This window comes from Hyaena hyaena, unplaced genomic scaffold (assembly GCF_003009895.1).
Source record: "Hyaena hyaena isolate Hyena2069 unplaced genomic scaffold, ASM300989v1 scaffold_27, whole genome shotgun sequence".
NCBI classification, from domain to species: domain Eukaryota; kingdom Metazoa; phylum Chordata; class Mammalia; order Carnivora; family Hyaenidae; genus Hyaena; species Hyaena hyaena.
In genome coordinates, this window is record NW_024080659.1 from 2378355 (window position 1) to 2395578 (window position 17224).

Consider the following 17224-nt stretch of genomic DNA (forward strand, 5'->3'; position numbering starts at 1 on the left):
ATGTATGCTTAATGTTTATGTCTTACATATATATGTATATGCTTACGTATGCTTATGTTTAACTGGAATGAATGACTGCAATGATATGAGGGATGGCAGGAAGGAATTAGGATTTATTATTATAAAGTATGTCACATTACCCATGCAATGATAGTTTATTTGAAAGTGGACCTGGATTAGTTACAAAAGTATATTACAAACTCTAGGCCAACCACTAAAGGAAAGTAAAAAGTATAAATGATATGCTAAGGAAAGAAAAAGAGAGTAATAAATGCTCACTAAAACCATAAAAGGCAGAAAGAGTGGAAGACAAAAATAGGAACAAAGAACAAGGATGATGAATAGAAAACAGTTAACAAATATGTTAGATATTTGTTAGATATTAATGTAACTATATAGATAAACCTTTTAATGTCAATGGTCTAAATATACCAATTCAAAGACAGATTTCAGACTGGATTAAAACACATAACCCAATTATATGTTGTCTACAAGAAACTCACTTTAAATATAAACACACATAGATTAAAAAAGTAGACCTGTAGAGAAAAATAGACTGTGCTAACACCAAAAGAAAGCAGGAATAGCTTTAATTTCTGACACAGCAGACTTTAAAGAAAAGTTATCAGGAATAAAAAGGGCAATACACAGTGATACATTTATATTTACAAAAATATAGATGCTCCAAGAAGACACAACAATTCTTACCTAACAGGTATGCATGCCCCTAACAACAGAGCGTCAAACTATGTAAGGCAAAAACTTACAAGATAAATAGGTGAAACCACTATCATAGTTGGGACACTTATACCCCTCCCTCAAAAATGGACAGAGCCAGGGGTGCCTAAGTGGCTCAGCTGGCTAAGCATCTGACTTTTTGTTCTTTTTTAATGTTTCCTTATTTTTGAGAGAGAAGAGGCAGAGCATGAGTGGGGATGGGGCAGAGAGAGAGGGACAAGCATCCAAAACAGGCTCTAGGGTCTGAGCTGCCAGCGCAGAGCCTGACGCAGGGCTCATATCCACAAACCGCGAGATCATGACCTGAGCCGAAGTCAGACGGTCAACCGACTGAGTCACCCAGGCGCCCCTCCAAGCATCTAACTCTTGATTCCAGCTCAGGAATCAAGCACAGACCTTGCTTGAGATTCTCTCTTTCTCTGCCCTTTCCCTGCTTACACTCTCTCTCAAAATAAATAAATAAACTTAAAAAATTTTTTTTTAAGAAAGACAGATGCAGCAGGCAGAAAATCAGTAAGGACATAGTTAAACTCAGTAACACCATCAATCACCTAGAAAGTATGGACATCTGCAGACAACTTCATCCAACAACAGCAGAGAACATATTTTCTTCAAACTCATGTGGAACATTCACCAAGACAGATGACATACTGGGCCGTAAAACATGCCTTAACAAATTTAAAAGAATAGAAATCACGCAATGTTTGCTCTCAGACCGCAAGAGAAATAAACTAGAAATCAATAACAGATAGATAATTGGAAAATCCTAAAATACACGGGAACTTAAAACACACTTCTAAATAACAAATTGGTCAAAGAGGAAATCAAGAGAAAATTTTAAGATATTTTGAACTAAATAAGTTTGAAAACACAACAATCAATAAGCTTCTTGGATAACCAAGAGAAAAAAAAGAGGATACAAGGTACAAATATCACTGGTGAAAGAAGGGATGCCACTAGAGATCCCGCTGAAATTAAAAGGATAACGCAGGGATACCAGGTCCACAAACTTGACAGCCTAGATGAAATGGACCAATTTCATTGGTCCTATTCTATTAAAAGAAATTGAGTCAATAATTAATAACCTTCCAAAAGAGAAAGCACCAGGCCCACATGAGTTCTCTGGTGAATTCTACCAAACATGTAAATAAGAAATCATACCAAATCTCTATCTTCAATCTCTTTCAGAGGACAGAAGCAGAAAGAGTATTTCCTAATTCATTCTATACGGCCATCATTACCTATAAAAAGAGATTACAAGAAAACTGCAGACCAATAATTTCTCATGAACACAGATGCAAAATCTCCAATAAAATATTAGCAAATTGAATCTGACAATGTATAAAAAAATTATACACCATAACCAAATGGGATTTATCCCAGGTATGCAAGGCTCATTCAACATTCTAAAATTAATGTAATCTATCACATTAATATATTAAAAGGAAAATCACAGAAAAAGCATTTGACAAAATTCAATAACCATTTGTGATAAAAACTCTTAGTAAACTAGGAATGGAGGAGAACTATCTCAGCTTGATAAAAAATGTCTACAAAAAGCTACTGCTAACATCATATTAAATGGTGAGAAACTCCAAGCTTTCCTACTAAGATCAGGTAAAAAAAAAAAAAAAAAATAAGGACATTCTTTTTGTTTCTTTTCTTTTTTTCCCCCCCACTGATTAAAAAAAAATTTTTTTTTTAATGTTTATTTAGTTTTGAAGGAGAGAGAGACAGAGAATGAGTGGGGAAGGGGCAGAGAGAGAGAGAAAGGGAGACAGAATCCAAAGCAGGCTCCAGGCTCTGAGCTGTCAGCACAGAGCTGGACGTGGGGCTCGAACTCACAAACTGTGAGATCATGACCTGAGCCCAAGTCGGACGCTTAACCCACTGAGCCACCTGGGTGCCCTCCCCCCACTGATTTTTTTGTGGACTCTGGTTATTACAGTTTCATATAATCTGTGAAAGATGTCCTCTTTTACCATTCCTTTTCAACACTGCACTGGAAGTCCTTACAAATGCAATAAGAAAAGGAAATGAAAGGTATACACCTCAGGAAGGCAGACACAAAACTACTGCTTGCAGATGACATGATTATTTATGTAAAAAAATCTCAAAAAGTTAACAAAAAGACAAAAAAAAAAAAAGAAAAAAGAAAAAAACACAAAAAACCTCCCGGAATTAGTAAGTAATTCAAGCAAGGCTGCAGGATACAAGTTTAATATTTAAAAAGTAAATTGCTGGGGCGCCTGGTTGGCTCAGTTGGTTAAGCGTCTAACTTCAGCTCAGGTCATGATCACACGGTTCGTGGGTTCGAGCCCCGTGTCGGGCTCTGTGCTGACAGTTGGCACAGAGTCTGGAGCCTGCTTCAGATTCTGTGTCTCCCTCTCTCTCTCTGACCATTCCCTACTCACGCTGTCTGTCTCTCTCTCTCAGAAATAAATAAAAAACATTAAAAAAAAAGTACATTGTTTTCCCCTATCTCAATAATAAACAACTAAAATCTGAAATTGAAAGCACACCATCATTTACACTGGCATCCCCCAAAATGAAATATTCAGATATAAATCTAACAAAATACATACAAGATCTATATGAGGAAAACTACAAAACTCTGATGAATGAGATCAAAGAAGAACTAAATAAATGGAGAGATATTCTATGCTCTTGAATAGGAAGACTTTATGTTGTCAACATGTCCGTTCTTCCCAACTTGATCTATATATTCAATACAATCCCAATCAAAATCCTGGCAAGTTATTTTGTCAACATTGACAAACTAATGCTAAAGTTTAAATGGAAAAGACAAAAGGCCCATAATAGCCAGCACAATACTGAAGGAAAAGAACAAAGTTGGAGGACTGATACTACCCAACTTCAAGACTTACTATAAAGCTACAGTAATCAAGACACTGTTGTATGGACAAAAGAACAAACAGATCAATGGAACAGAATAAAGAGACCAGAAATAGACCCCCATAAATATAGTCAACTGATCTCTGACAGAAGAGCAAAGACAATACAGTGGAGCAAAGACAGTCTTCAACAAATGGTGCTAGAACAATCAGACGTCCGCAGACCAAAAAAAGATTCTAGATACAGACCTTACATCTTTCAAAACAAATTAACTCAAAATGGGCCACAGACCTAAATGTAAACAAAAAACTACAAACATTGTAAAAGACAACATAGGAGAAAACCTAGAGGACCTTGTGTGTCATGATACCAACAGCAAACACAATCCATGAAAGAAATAAATTGATTTAAATGATTTAATTAATCATTAAATTTAATGATTAATTTTAACTTATTAAAATTAAAAACAACCGCTCTGTGAAAGACAACATCAAGAGAATGGAAGACAAGCCACAGACTGGGCACAAATATTTACAAGACACATCTGATAAAGGGCTCTTATCCCAAATACAAAAAGCTCTTAAAGCTCAACAAAAATGGGAATGCAAACTGGTGCAGTCACTCTGGAAAACAGTATGGATGTTTCTCAAAAAATTAAAAATGCAACTACCCTACAACCCAGCAGTTGCACTGCTAGGTATTTATCCAAGGGAAACAGGTGTGCTGTTTCAAAGAGGCACATGCACCCCAATTCTACAGCAGCGCTATCGACAATGGCCAAAGTATGGAAAGAGCCCATATGTCCATTGACGGATGAATGGATAAAGAAGATATGGTGTGTCTGTATATACATGCACGCATGCGTGTGCGCGTGCACACACACACACACACAATGGAGTATTACTTGGCAATCGAAAAGAAGGAAATCTTGCCATTTGCAACTACATTGCAACAAACAGTTAAGTACATCAAAAAGATGAAGACCAAGAAATGACCCCTGAGATTTAGAGGCACAAAGACCTTGACAGAGGTAGTTTTGAAAAAATGTTTTTCAAATACACAAGCACAAAAAAAAGTAACTAGAATAAAACAAAAGATGTGAATGTCCTTTAGATAGGAAAATATGAGTACGTACCACAACACATTAAAGAGAAACACATACTCTTGATTTGACAATTTAGTATGGTAAAGATCATTAACTGCCCCTCAATAGGTCTTATAAAATCAACACAATTCCCATCAAAATCCCCAAATGTTTTTTTGTAGGATTTGTCAAGCCAAAATTAAACTGCATGGACATAAAAGGGGCCAAGAATAGCCAAGGTGATTCCAAAAATACTAGAATGCTCTCTAGCATCACCCCTCCCCACAATCTCAATCTCCTTCTCTCTCACTCTCACAAATTTAAAAATGATAATAATATAGACAAATAGACCAATGAAATAGGAAACCTTAAAAAAAATAGTTCAATCCTTTATATAAACCTGGTTGTGACAAATCTGGAATTGCCTATCAATAAAGAAAGGAAGGAATATTCAATAAGAGGATCTCTACCTTATTCCATCTACAAGACTGAATTCCAGATAAAGTTAAAGACTTCTCTTTAGAAGGTACCATTATACCATTTGGGACAGCATGGCAGAGGCCTACAACTTCCTACAGATTGTGTGAACCAATACTTTGTAGATTTGAGGCTGAAAATCTCTAGAGGATCCATGTGGAAGGAACTCTGATCCAAAGACATCTGTTATAATACATTTTGAATAGTGAAAAGACAGAAATAATCCAGGTAACCATCAGCACAGAAATGGATAAACTGTGGTTTAGTTGTATTATAAGATTCAGATATTAAAATGAACTAGACACACACCTAGATATTTATTTAGATTCATAGCAAAACCATGGATTAAAAAAACAAACTAAAGAAAGGTTCTTCATACCATTAAAACTGTATAAACACAAGAAAACTGTACGTTATTTATAGATACTGCCATATGTAGAAGTATAAAAAAACCTACAGAAAGAGTTTACCTCTGGCAAGAGTAGAATGAGGAAAAGGACGTTAGCTATACCTACAGCATTTTATATCTTTAAAAAAAGACATCTGAAACAATACAGCAAAATGGTGACAAAATTAGCATGGTGGTGATTTGAGTATCTGGTGTATTACCTCGTGTTTGAAATATTTCAGAACACTTAGCATTTACTTTTTAAAAATAAAAGAAAATAAAACCACCCACGTATACTGGATGATTTTTAAAGGTGACTTTGAGGTGGGAGAGCACGAATCGTAAACTGCAATCTACTCCTGCTGTGGTGTCCATAAAATAAACGCTCAAGTGCGCTCGCTCTGGAGGCCCTCACAGCAGCTAGCACAGTGCCTCCCAATGGCAGTGTTAAACCAGTATTTGACAAACAACTCGACAGACCTCTGGATACACACTTCTCCAACCAGCTATGCCTGCACAGTCAACTTGAGACCATTTAAATGTCAAAGTAATCAAGTTTCTAGTTTTTCTGATCCAGTTCCTGCACAACCAAATCATAGTTCCTTTTTTTAATGGTTTTGTCTAGTTCTCTCTTTTGAAGGTTTCCTGGTGCCCTTCATTATTCCATAGAGCCCTGACTATATTTAGCCAACTTGGATTCCGCTTCCTTTATAAAAATTCTTGCTATACATTTACACAGCTCATTGCCGACCTTATGCTAGGATCTTCTGAAGGGCATCCGGAGTGACTGTAAACTTCCCTGACTCTTCGGTTGTTTTGTAAAAGAGGTGTTCCTTTAATTCCTTTCCTTAAGTTTTATTTCTCTTGTTCTGCAGGCTTTTCTGTTTATATTTCTACCATCTATGTAAACTTTTCATCTACCTTTAGAATCCAAAGTTACTGTTTTATGCAAGGTGACTGGTTTTAGAACAGCTGCTACATACCTCTGGGCATTCAAACCACTAAATACGGCGATCGTCTGAAAAGGCGCCCTACACAAGAGAGCGTGATATAAAGGTTAAAAATAGAAGCTAGTCTAGCAAAGTAAGAAATATATAATGTGTACAAGTAGAAAAAATTCTCACATGAGTGGTCTGACGAGATGTTGTGTGGAACCAAAACAAAGTCATCCGTGTCACAAGAAGAGTTCTTGCTACTAGTACTGGCAGAATCTTTGGACACTTGCAGATAGTTGGGAGGACCCAGTGGTGGGGAGGGTAAGTTTTCTTCCTGAATATGCTGCATATCTGGAAGGGACTAAAATTAACAACATAAAATTAAAACTGGCCTAATAATAAAATGCACGTCAGAAAAGCCATAAGACTAAGGAATACTGTCTTCATAAAAGTGGGCATGAAGTTCAACTCCATCTTAAATTTCAAAAAAATCTCTTTGGAAAATCTTTTCCTTAGAAAAGCACAGTTTAAAGTGTCTTTGTAGAAAGACTTCTAAAATGTTCTCCAAAAACGATACTTAAAAATGTATCATACCACTTATCATGTACATGTCTGCTCCTCCTGCAATTGTCGAGGTGCGTTTTATCATCTCAACATCCCCAGTTCTGGCTCTTGGCCTAGCAAAGTAGATACTCACTTAATGACTAAAATGCAGGGACTTTAGAATAATAACATCCTGCACACACTTTAGAAAATTTTAAGCCTATGATGAAGAAAACATTATAAACAGGAAAGCAAGAGACCATGTTAAGTCAAAAAGTAAATAAATCAGTAAGGATAACTGCATTCAAACCTGGAGTTACTTACACTCACAGAAAGAAAGATTTGGAAAACCTCACAGTTGTTTCTCTTTTGTTAGGGGGCGGAGCTGGTGTACAGGAGATAGGACAGGAAGGGAAGAAATGCATGTAGGATATATTTGGGCAAAGACTTAGATGTAAGCAGCTATATATCTTAGCATTTGCCTAGTTCAAGGACTCTAGTGTCACCTCTAATTAAATGTCTTAATTATACAAAGGTTTTCTAAAACAACAAACTTCCTAACTTATTGTGTTAAGTCTCCTATTACCCTGTTTAACCTCTGTTTCTGTGTAAGAAAAGGAAAACTACCATAATGTCCTTTAAACTTAAACCCGTGTCTTAAACACCCAATTCACTGCAAGGGCTCTTTGAATGTCACTGTGCAATGAGATCTGCCTCAAATCTCCTAGTGTGTGTGTGTGTGTGTGTGTGTGTGTGACAGAGACAGAGAGACATATACATGACATATAATCTCATCACTTTTTAAAAAGACCTTATGTGTCAAGGTAATAAAGAGAAGGGACAACTTAAAGACTAACATTACTGACTGTCTACTGTGGGCTAGACACTGTTAAGAGCTTTCTGTGTATTACTTAACTCCAATCCTGTTCTGAAACCCATTTTTATATAATATATAGATATAGATACACACACACACACACACACACACACACACACACACACACACACTCCGAGGTTTAAGAAATCTGCCCAAGATCATACAACTAAAAAGTGGTTGAGTTGAGATGTGATTCTAAGTATCCAACTCCACAATTTCTTTCCAGCAGTTTAGGCAGGAATTCTCTCTTTCTTCCCTGCATTTGTAATATTATCTGCACCCACAACATCTGAGTTGTGGAAGAGAGATCCTCACTTCTCCACCTGTGCTCTAATTCTATTCCCCTCTACCTCCTCACCGACCAAGACCAACTCCCCTCTGCCTCTGACACCCTCACCCTCTCCCTCTACTCTGGCCTTCTTCCCCTCTGCACATAAACACATTTTGTTTCCTCACATCTCAAATCCCTGCAGCCCTTTAATTACCATTTTCTCTACCTTTTAACAGTGTCTCTTGAAATTATCAATCTTCACTGACTCAAATTCCTCACCTAGTACGTATCACTCAACCCACCATACTCCACTTTCTGCCTTCAACTGTCCAGTAAAATGGTCTTTATTAGGCTCACCATGACCTCCCCCACTGCCAAGTCGTGTGGATTCTTGCTCTGTTCCTAAACTTATCAGAGCTGTTACACCTGCACTGGAGACCTTTCTTGATGCACTACCCCTTCATTCAGTGACCCTGACTTTCCTCTTACTTCTTCATCAGTTTTGTGGGTACCCGCTTCTCATCCATCCCTTAAAGGAGATGGGCAGACTGTGGAGTTCCCCAAGGTGCCATGCTGGACCCTCGACTCCTCACATTTTTAGCCTCACCCCGGTGACCACCTCACCTCTGCAGCCTGGATGTCTCCAGTAGCGCTGATCAGCTCACCACCTTTACTCCCACGCTCCCTGACCCAGTGACTTCACCATCTATCCATTCCCCCATCTTCCTCTTGGCTCAGGCCCTCATTCTCAGAAAAACAAAAAACAAGAAAGGTGCAACAGTCTGTGGTAGTTCTCTCCTCTAACAGAGGGACTGCTCTACTCTCTGCCAGTCTCAAATCCAGTCCTCCACTCTGCTGTTAGAAGAATCTAGCTAAAACACACAGCGGGTCATGTCACGCCTCCACTTCATTTTTTTTTTTTTAATGTTTTATTTATTTCTAGGAGAGAGAGAGACAGCGTGAGCAGGGGAGGGTCAGAGAGAGAGGGAGTCACAGACTCTGAAACAGGCTCCAGGCTCTGAGCTGGCAGTCAGCACAGAGCCCGATGCGGGGCTTGAACCCACGAACCGCGTGAGATCATGACCCCAGCGAAAGTCGGACGCTTAACCGACTAAGCCACCCAGGCACCCCGTCACGCCTCCACTTCAAACCATTCAGATGGCTCACCACAGCCAACCCTGTCAAGATACAGCATCTCCCTGCCTCTCTAGTGCTCTCTCCCCGCTCCCACCCACCCTCCACCACCAACGCTCTCTGCATCCACCAGTATACACCAGTCGGGACCGCTCAGAGAAGCCTTGTCCACAGAACTTCTGGCAACGACGGAGACAGTCTACATCCGAGCTGTCCGATACGGTATAGATCTACTAGCTACCGATGGCTATTGAATGTGACATAAGGAATAAAATTTTAAATTTTTCTTTGTTCTAACAAATTTAAATTAAAGTGGGAATGGGGGGGCTACAGAGTTCCTTCAGCGGGTCATGCTTCCATGACTTCATGAATGGGAATTCCTCTACCTACAATACCATTCTTTTACTAATTCACCTTGCTAAGTCTTTCTTCAAAACGCAGCTGCTCATGGCCCTCCCGTGAGCAGCCGTCCTGAGTTCCTGCTCTGATGGGATGCTCCGCATTCAGTTCCCACAGGCAGCAAAGACAGACACAGACGCGCACGCGCACACACACACACGCCTCTAATAGTGACTGACTTTACCTGCCTCTTCTCCACACAACTACACTAAAAGCTCCTTAATGGTAGAGACCCGGCCATTGCCTTCATTAGGATCAATCAGAACCTTATACAAAGTAGGCATTTAATAAATGTTATGAAACCAATAAATAGTCAAGAAATATTATCTAAATAGCAGTTAACCTATAGCCAATATTATAACTAAAAGACTGATTAGTTATTTAGTTATTTAGTTAGTTTTTTGATTTTTGCCTTTCTGAGATTTCTCTGGGGGGCGCCTGGGTGGTTCAGTTGGTTGAATGTCCAACTCCTTATATCGGCTTGGGTCCTGATCTCGCTGTCATGGGATCAAGCCCCACATCAGGCTCTGCACTGACAGCACAGGAACCTGTGTGGGATTCTCTCTCTCCCTCTCTCTCTGCCCCACCCCTACTCATGCGCAAGCACTCTCTCTCTCTCAAACAAATAAACATTAAAAAAAAGATTTCTCGGGGCGCCTGGGTGGCTTAGTCGGTTAAGCGTCCGACTTTCGCTTAGGTCATGATCTCGCGGTTCGTGGGTTCGAGCCCCGCGTCGGGCTCTGTGCTGACTGCCAGCTCAGAGCCGGGAGCCTGTTTCAGTCTGTGACTCCCTCTCTCTCTGACCCTCCCCTGCTCACACTGTCTCTCTCTCTCTCTCTCCCTCTCCTAGAAATAAATAAAAAATATTAAAAAAAAAAAAAAAGATTTCTCTAGAATAAAGTAGCAGCCGATATCTGTGTGAGGAGGTGAAAAAGAGAATGCTGGATTACGTCCATGCCTGTGTGTATCAGCCCTGAGTGTGAGAAGCAACTCCAGCCGTAGGAAGGAAGAGGATGCATGTGTGAAATCATTTTACTTTTGTCAGATTCCATTAAAAGCAAGGCTTGTTGAACCAGTCCATTTTCTTTATTTTTTCCTTCTCTTTTTCTAAGCAGGCTCTACACCCAAAGTGAGACTTGAACTCCCAATTCAGAGATTAAGCCTCGCATGTTCCACCAACTGAGACATCCAGGTGTCCCTAAACCATCCCGTTTTCTAATCTCACTATCTGGAAATTATACAGAAACACTCTTGATTTTATTTTATTCCCCTGCCTTCCTTTTTATTTTCACTGCATTAGCTTTTAATAAAAGCCTTCTAAAGTGGTTTTTCCACCTATCTCTGTAGCATCTAAATCTGCCTCTCTCCCTCGTGCGTGCCCTCCCTCCTGTTAGCTCCCCCTCTCCTCCTCCCTGGCGGTCAGTTAGCTCGCAAGCTCCCCCCAACAAAACCCCAGCTGCTCTCTCCGAGTCAAAGCAATTTCCAATTCAATGTCACTCCTCCTGGAGCCCCTCTTTCTCATTCCCTGGTCATGCTACAAACAGGCTCCTTTATTCTTGCTCTCCCACATCTCTCCCATAATTAGACTTCCCTGCCGCTCCCTTCTCAAGCCTAAGCTTTGCTTTTCACACTGCGTAGCACACTGTATCAAGTGTAGACGTCATAATAATAGCTACAGTTTATCAAGTACTCGCTCGGCAGCTCTTGAGGCAAAGGTTAATGAAGCCAGCGCTACAGAGGGACTGAACAGCCCAAAGCTAAGGCTGAGCAAGCAGCAGTCGTCCGGCACCAGATCAAGCCCCAGCCGTCTTTCCGCGTCAGGCACTTCCTCTACATTTCTCCCCAGTCACTCCAAAGCAGGGTGTTCTTATACTCCAGACTGAAATAACAAGTATACAACACTCTTCCCCCCCGCCCTTAGGCTTTTTTCTCCCTCTTGAGATTTTTTCAATTCATGGAGCTATCAGGTAAGTCTTACTAGCCCATCTGCTTTTTCTACTTGGCTTCAGTCTGCAGGGTGATGCGGAAAAGTTTTTCTGTCAGTTTCAGGACTCATCTGTTTGTGACAGACAGGCTGCTTCAGCATCTGCCTGAGCTAGGTCTTCCTTGAAAATAATCATAACAGTAGTTGCCGCAGAGCATTTATTATGCACCAGACACTAGTAAAAGTGCGTTTGCCCATCTATCCTTAAAAAACTCTATGAAGTAGGTAAATTACACTCACTTTACATATGAGGAACGTGGTTAAGAGAGTTAAGTCATTTGTCCTGGTTAACTGTGGCAAGTTAGGGATGTAGAAGTTCCCAAGCCCCGTGCTCTTAAACCTCGGAGCTGAACCCACTAATTATACAATCCTCTCCTTTTACAACTGCCCCACCCTCTGCCAGCAGAATTCAAGAAATTCATGTCTGCCAGGCTAATCTGGAAAATATTCACAACAGCTGACACAAGAGCCCTTGGACCTTCAGCTTATGGAAAAGCCTCAGGGTGACAACCCACACTGCAAGAGAGATTTGGGGGAAAGGTCAGAAAAGGGCAAAGTAAAACCCGGGGAGAGTGGAGTAGGAAGAAGTAGTAACCAGAAGCTCGCAGGACCTAGAACAAGCAGTTGGGCTGCAGGGAAGACAGCCATGGAGGAAATGGCCTGGGGCGCCCGGGAGAAAGCAGCAGCTGGGGCGGAGCAACTCCTGAAGGGCCGGTAGCCACCATTACAGGAACGGGTGTCCACGGAAAGTGGACTCATCACCACTGGAAATTCTCTGTACCATAAATACCCAAACTGATGTTATGCCATTCTGATAAAATAAATATTAATTACCTATCTACCTGTACTAGGTACTCTTCGCAATTACCATTCTTTCCCACCCCCTAAGGCGTGAGAAGGTGACAGTGCTATACTCACTGTTCAGAGGAAAATGGCCCAGAGAGGTGACATTTCTTGCTAAAGCTTACACAGCTAAGTAAGGGCAGAGATCCAAATCTAGGTCCATCTGACTCAACAATAATGCTCTTTCCCCACACCTCAGTTATACCAGTAAACACTACCCATAAAAAGAATATCCACAATGTACCCGCAGGCTCAAGTATGGGCAGATGCAATAGAGCTAAGTCTGAAGCTATTTTTAAGAAAACCAAAACTTACTGGTGGAGAGGCAAAGCGACAGGGTGGGGAGCTGCCACAGGAGCTTCTAGACACAGAGCCGGCGTACGCAGGCACCGGGACCGGGCAGGCTGGGGGAGGAAACACAGGTGAGGCAAGATGGCAGCTGTCAAGGCGATTACAGGGCTTGTCTAACAGAAAAACTGTCAAAACTACTACACCTTTGTGTTGACCCCAAGTTCACACTCACCAACTTACTATAGCTCCCATGGATAAAACTAAAACTGCAGCAATTACTAAAACTGTTTCCACTCAGATTTGGGGAAAACCATTGTAATTAAGTAGGTACAGCTATGGGTATTTAAGAAAAGCTCGATGAAATCTCGAGGAGCTCAATAAAATTAATTTTGTAACACAAAACACTACTTTTTCCTTAAGTCTGCATTTACTCTTCAAGTAAAAAATGCAAAAAATGGGTACTCACATTTTTTCACTGGAACTTGCTCAAGAAAAGGATGGTTGAAAAATGCTTCTGTAATGAAACAAGAGAATACAATCTTTAAACCAACGCTGCCTAGCAGACGGGTTAACCTTTGTCAAAGAATTTAACACAGTGTCTTTGAGATCATAATTATCATTAACTTCTTCACGTAGCCTCTATGTCTTTCAGTGTAAAAGCATATTATTTTTATAAGTCATCTATAAAAATGATCAGATTATAAGTAACTCTTAATCAATGAAAAATTAAAAGTAAGAATCTGAATTTCCAAAACACCCAGTGCCGACACAGCAAGCCCCGAGCTACAGAAGCGGATGCGCTCTGATGTGTGCCGGCCTCAAGCAGACACCCCCGCGCAGGGCTGCGAGTGGGCCCTTCCTTGCTAAGCATGTATGTGAAGCATGGCTGCTGTAAACTGTCCCGAGGGGCAATGCAGGCAGTTGATTTATACGATAAATCCTATCCTTCTACCAGAAGAGACGCTCCTGCAGCTGGCTTCACACTTCTGAAAACCTCTAAGTCTGATCTAATCTCTCTGGCTGTCCACCAAGGACAAAGCCTACACAGGCCTGCCAACTAGATAAACAAGTAGGTGAGTACGTGGTGGTTCAATACCTACTTTCTTAAGTGTTTAGAGTGTTTCATTTTTTCTTTAAAAACCCACAAAGAAACTCTCATCTGTCATGACGTCCCAGACCCGTGTGCTGTTACAGCCCATGAAGCAGGCAAGGAGAGAAGCACAGGACCGACGTGGAGGTCTGAATGAGGCAACACATCAGGAGACGCTTAACTCAGGACCTAACGTTTCTTCCTTCTACTCTGAAGGGTCCCGTGAGTCTCGCTGGAAACCATCACCAAAAGCCCCTCAGAGTAAATTATCAGCTATAAGACTTGCTAAGGAAATGTGGAAGCTTTTGAAGAAAAACATAAGTTTCTACCTGAGATCACTTTTAAGATTTTTTTAAATTTTATTTTTGAGAGAGAGAGAGAGAGAGAGAGAGAAAGACGGGGACGGGGGAGGGCCAGAGAGAGAGGGAGACACAGAATCCAAAGCAGGCTCCAGGCTCTGAGCTGTCAGCACAGAGCCCGATGCGGGGCTCCAAATCACGGACCATAAGATCATGACCTGAGCTGAAGTCAGATGCTTAACTGACTGAGCCACCCAGGCGCCCCTACCTGAGATAACTTTTAGAACAATAATTAATATACATATACAGAAATTATAGTTTGCCAGATAAGTTTTTATGCTGATTTTTACAATGGACGTAAAAGAGATGAAATAGAAAAGATTAAAAAAAAACAAAACAAACCTGAATGCAAAGTCTCTGAAACTGCATTCCAAATCAATTGCTCTGGTATGGAAAGTATATAAATATTTAATATAATCTATCGTTTTATTTATTAAAAATTTTTTTAATGTTTTATTTATTTTTGAGAGAGAGAAAGAGACAGCATGAGTAGGGGAGGGTCAAAGAGAGAAGGAGACATAGAATCCAAAGACAGGCTCCAGGCTCTGAGCTAGCTGTCAGCACAGAGCCCGATGCGAGGCTCGAACCCATGAATCGTGAGATCATGACCTGAGCCGAAACCAGATTCTCAATCGACTCAGCCACTCAGGCGCCCCAATAATCTATCATGTTTGGAAAAAAGTTTATTTATTTGAGAGACTGAGAGAGCACAAGCAGAGAGAGAAGGAGAGAGAGAATCTCAAGGAGGCTCCAAGTTGTCATCTGTCAGTGTAGAGCAGAGCCTCACTAAATGTGAGATCATGACCTAGGCTGAAATCAAGAGTTAGATGCTTATCTGACTGAGTCACCAGGCACTCCTATAGTCTATCATTTTAAAACTATTATCCATGAATATGTTGTTTCACTACCGATCCACATTTCTCATGGTACAGAGCAACTCTCAATTTCATTTCTCCCTCTGAAAAATAAAAATATCTACCAAGTAGATGTGCTAAAATTTAATTCCAACTTTACAAAACTTTAATACACATTCAAGCTATTTCTTCTCTTCCCCTATATGGAAACTATTAGAGCCACTGTGTACTAAGAACATTTGCTAGGGCAATGCTTCACATACCAGGTCACTTAATCCACACAAACTTAATGCAAGCCATTATCCTCCTTTTATGGATAAGGAAATTAAAGCACATAAAGGCAATGTATCTTCGCTAATGTTGAAGAGCTAGTAAGTTTAGAGACTAGAATTCAATCCCTGCTCTGTCTTATCCAGAAGCCTTTGTAGACTTCCATAATATACATTAACAGACTAAGAAACTGAATAAGTTTTTGCAAATCTGTATTACTATTACAACTAATTACAAGAAAAATCACTTTTTTCCCCTAAAAATGTCAAGATCAAGGTTAATTTAATAAGCATTTTCACTGAACATGTTTTATGGCTTTTCTGGTCTGACATTTAAATTTGAGTCATGCTGTTTTTACATATGATTGGTAAGAACAATCTTTTACATGTTTACATTGATAAGAACAAGTTAACAAACTGTCCCCCAAAATGGAGCTGAGACTCAATTTCAAGGAAAAACATTCTTTCAAAACCTTCAAGAACTGGATAATCCCTACAGTATTAAGCTTTCTAAGTTCCTTCATCACACAAGAGGTGGTAAAACATTATTTGAAAAAAGACTGTATTAACTTAAAATACATAGAACGTTTTAGCTTTGATGATTAGATTATAAAAGAAGAAAGTCTCAAAACCAATGTTAGAAGCTTTGCCTTTAGAATCCAAAAATCTAAAACCATGGCCTCTGCGGAGCGCCCACAGCTGCTCTCCTAAGGCCGCGGTGAGAACTAAGCCACCATAGAGCACATGTTCACGGGTCCACACACATGGCGTGGCCCTCCCTGTCTCCCTAAACTCCATCTTCAAGGCCAGGGGCTTTTCAACCAGGATTCTGGAGTGTTTCTCCTCTCCTTCCTCCCAGACCTTCTCCCAAGTATATTCCCAGCCTAGACCTCTCCTCTCAACTCCAAGTGCACTTCTGACATCTGCAGCATATGAATGTTTATTTTCGCTTTAACATGGTCAACCTGAAGTTCTGATTTCCCCACATCCTGCTCCAGCCACACGCCTTTTCTGTGTCAGTAACCAACAACTCCGTTCCTTCATGTGCTCCAGCCAGAAACCGTGGAGTCATCTTTGAGTCCCCTCTCTCTCTCCCCACATACAATTCATCTGTAAATACTGCTGCTTCTACCTCCAAAAAGATCCAGAAGTCAACAGACTCCTCACCACTTCTGTTATCATCCCAGCCTAAGTGAGCAGCTACCGTCTCCTGCCTGGTCCTCGGGCTACCTTCCCACCCCTCACCACGGTCTGCTTGCAACAAGCAACCAGAATGAGCCTCTTGAAAACATCGGTCAGATCCTAGGACTCCTCTGCTCAAACCCTCCCCAGCACCCTTAGAGCAAAAGCCCAAGTCTATAACTGGCCTTCTGACTGCCCTGCAGTTTACAGGGCACGCTCCCAGCTCCGGGCATTTGTGCTGGCTGTTCACTCCGCCTGGAAAGCTCTTCCCACATATCTGCACACCACCCACTGCCCACTAGCTCACTATCCTGCCATCTGTCAATCAAGTCTTTATTCAAGGCCACTTTCTCATAAAGGGCTTCACTGGCTGCCTTATTTAAAATTTCCATCCCTTCCTCACGGCATTTCTCTTCTTTTTTTCCACAGCACTTACCACCTATACGTAGGGTGTATAATCATAGTTTATCATCTGATTGCCTCTCCCTAACGAGAATATACTTTACATGAGGACAAGGATTTCCTTTATTATTTATTACTCTATCCCCTGCACCTAGAGCACAGCAAGCACTCGATATTTACAAAATAAGTGAAAGAAAAAAGATGAAGAGAAAGAAAGAAATTGACTTTAATTTTCTTCTGAAAACTCC

The 17224-nt window shown here is 40.7% G+C and overlaps 1 protein-coding gene across 3 annotated transcripts in view; it reads right to left on the reverse strand.

Annotated features, from left to right (window-relative positions):
- Window positions 1-17224, reverse strand: part of ULK2 (unc-51 like autophagy activating kinase 2) — an 85387-nt gene that overhangs the window by 42060 nt on the left and 26103 nt on the right. For all 3 annotated transcript variants that reach the window (XM_039227314.1, XM_039227313.1, XM_039227312.1), the window contains exons 11-13: window positions 13287-13334; window positions 12845-12933; window positions 6668-6839 (exon numbers count right to left, since the gene is read on the reverse strand). In XM_039227314.1, the coding sequence (XP_039083245.1) occupies window positions 6668-6839; window positions 12845-12933; window positions 13287-13334 (309 nt within the window). The remainder of the gene's footprint in view (window positions 1-6667; window positions 6840-12844; window positions 12934-13286; window positions 13335-17224) is intronic.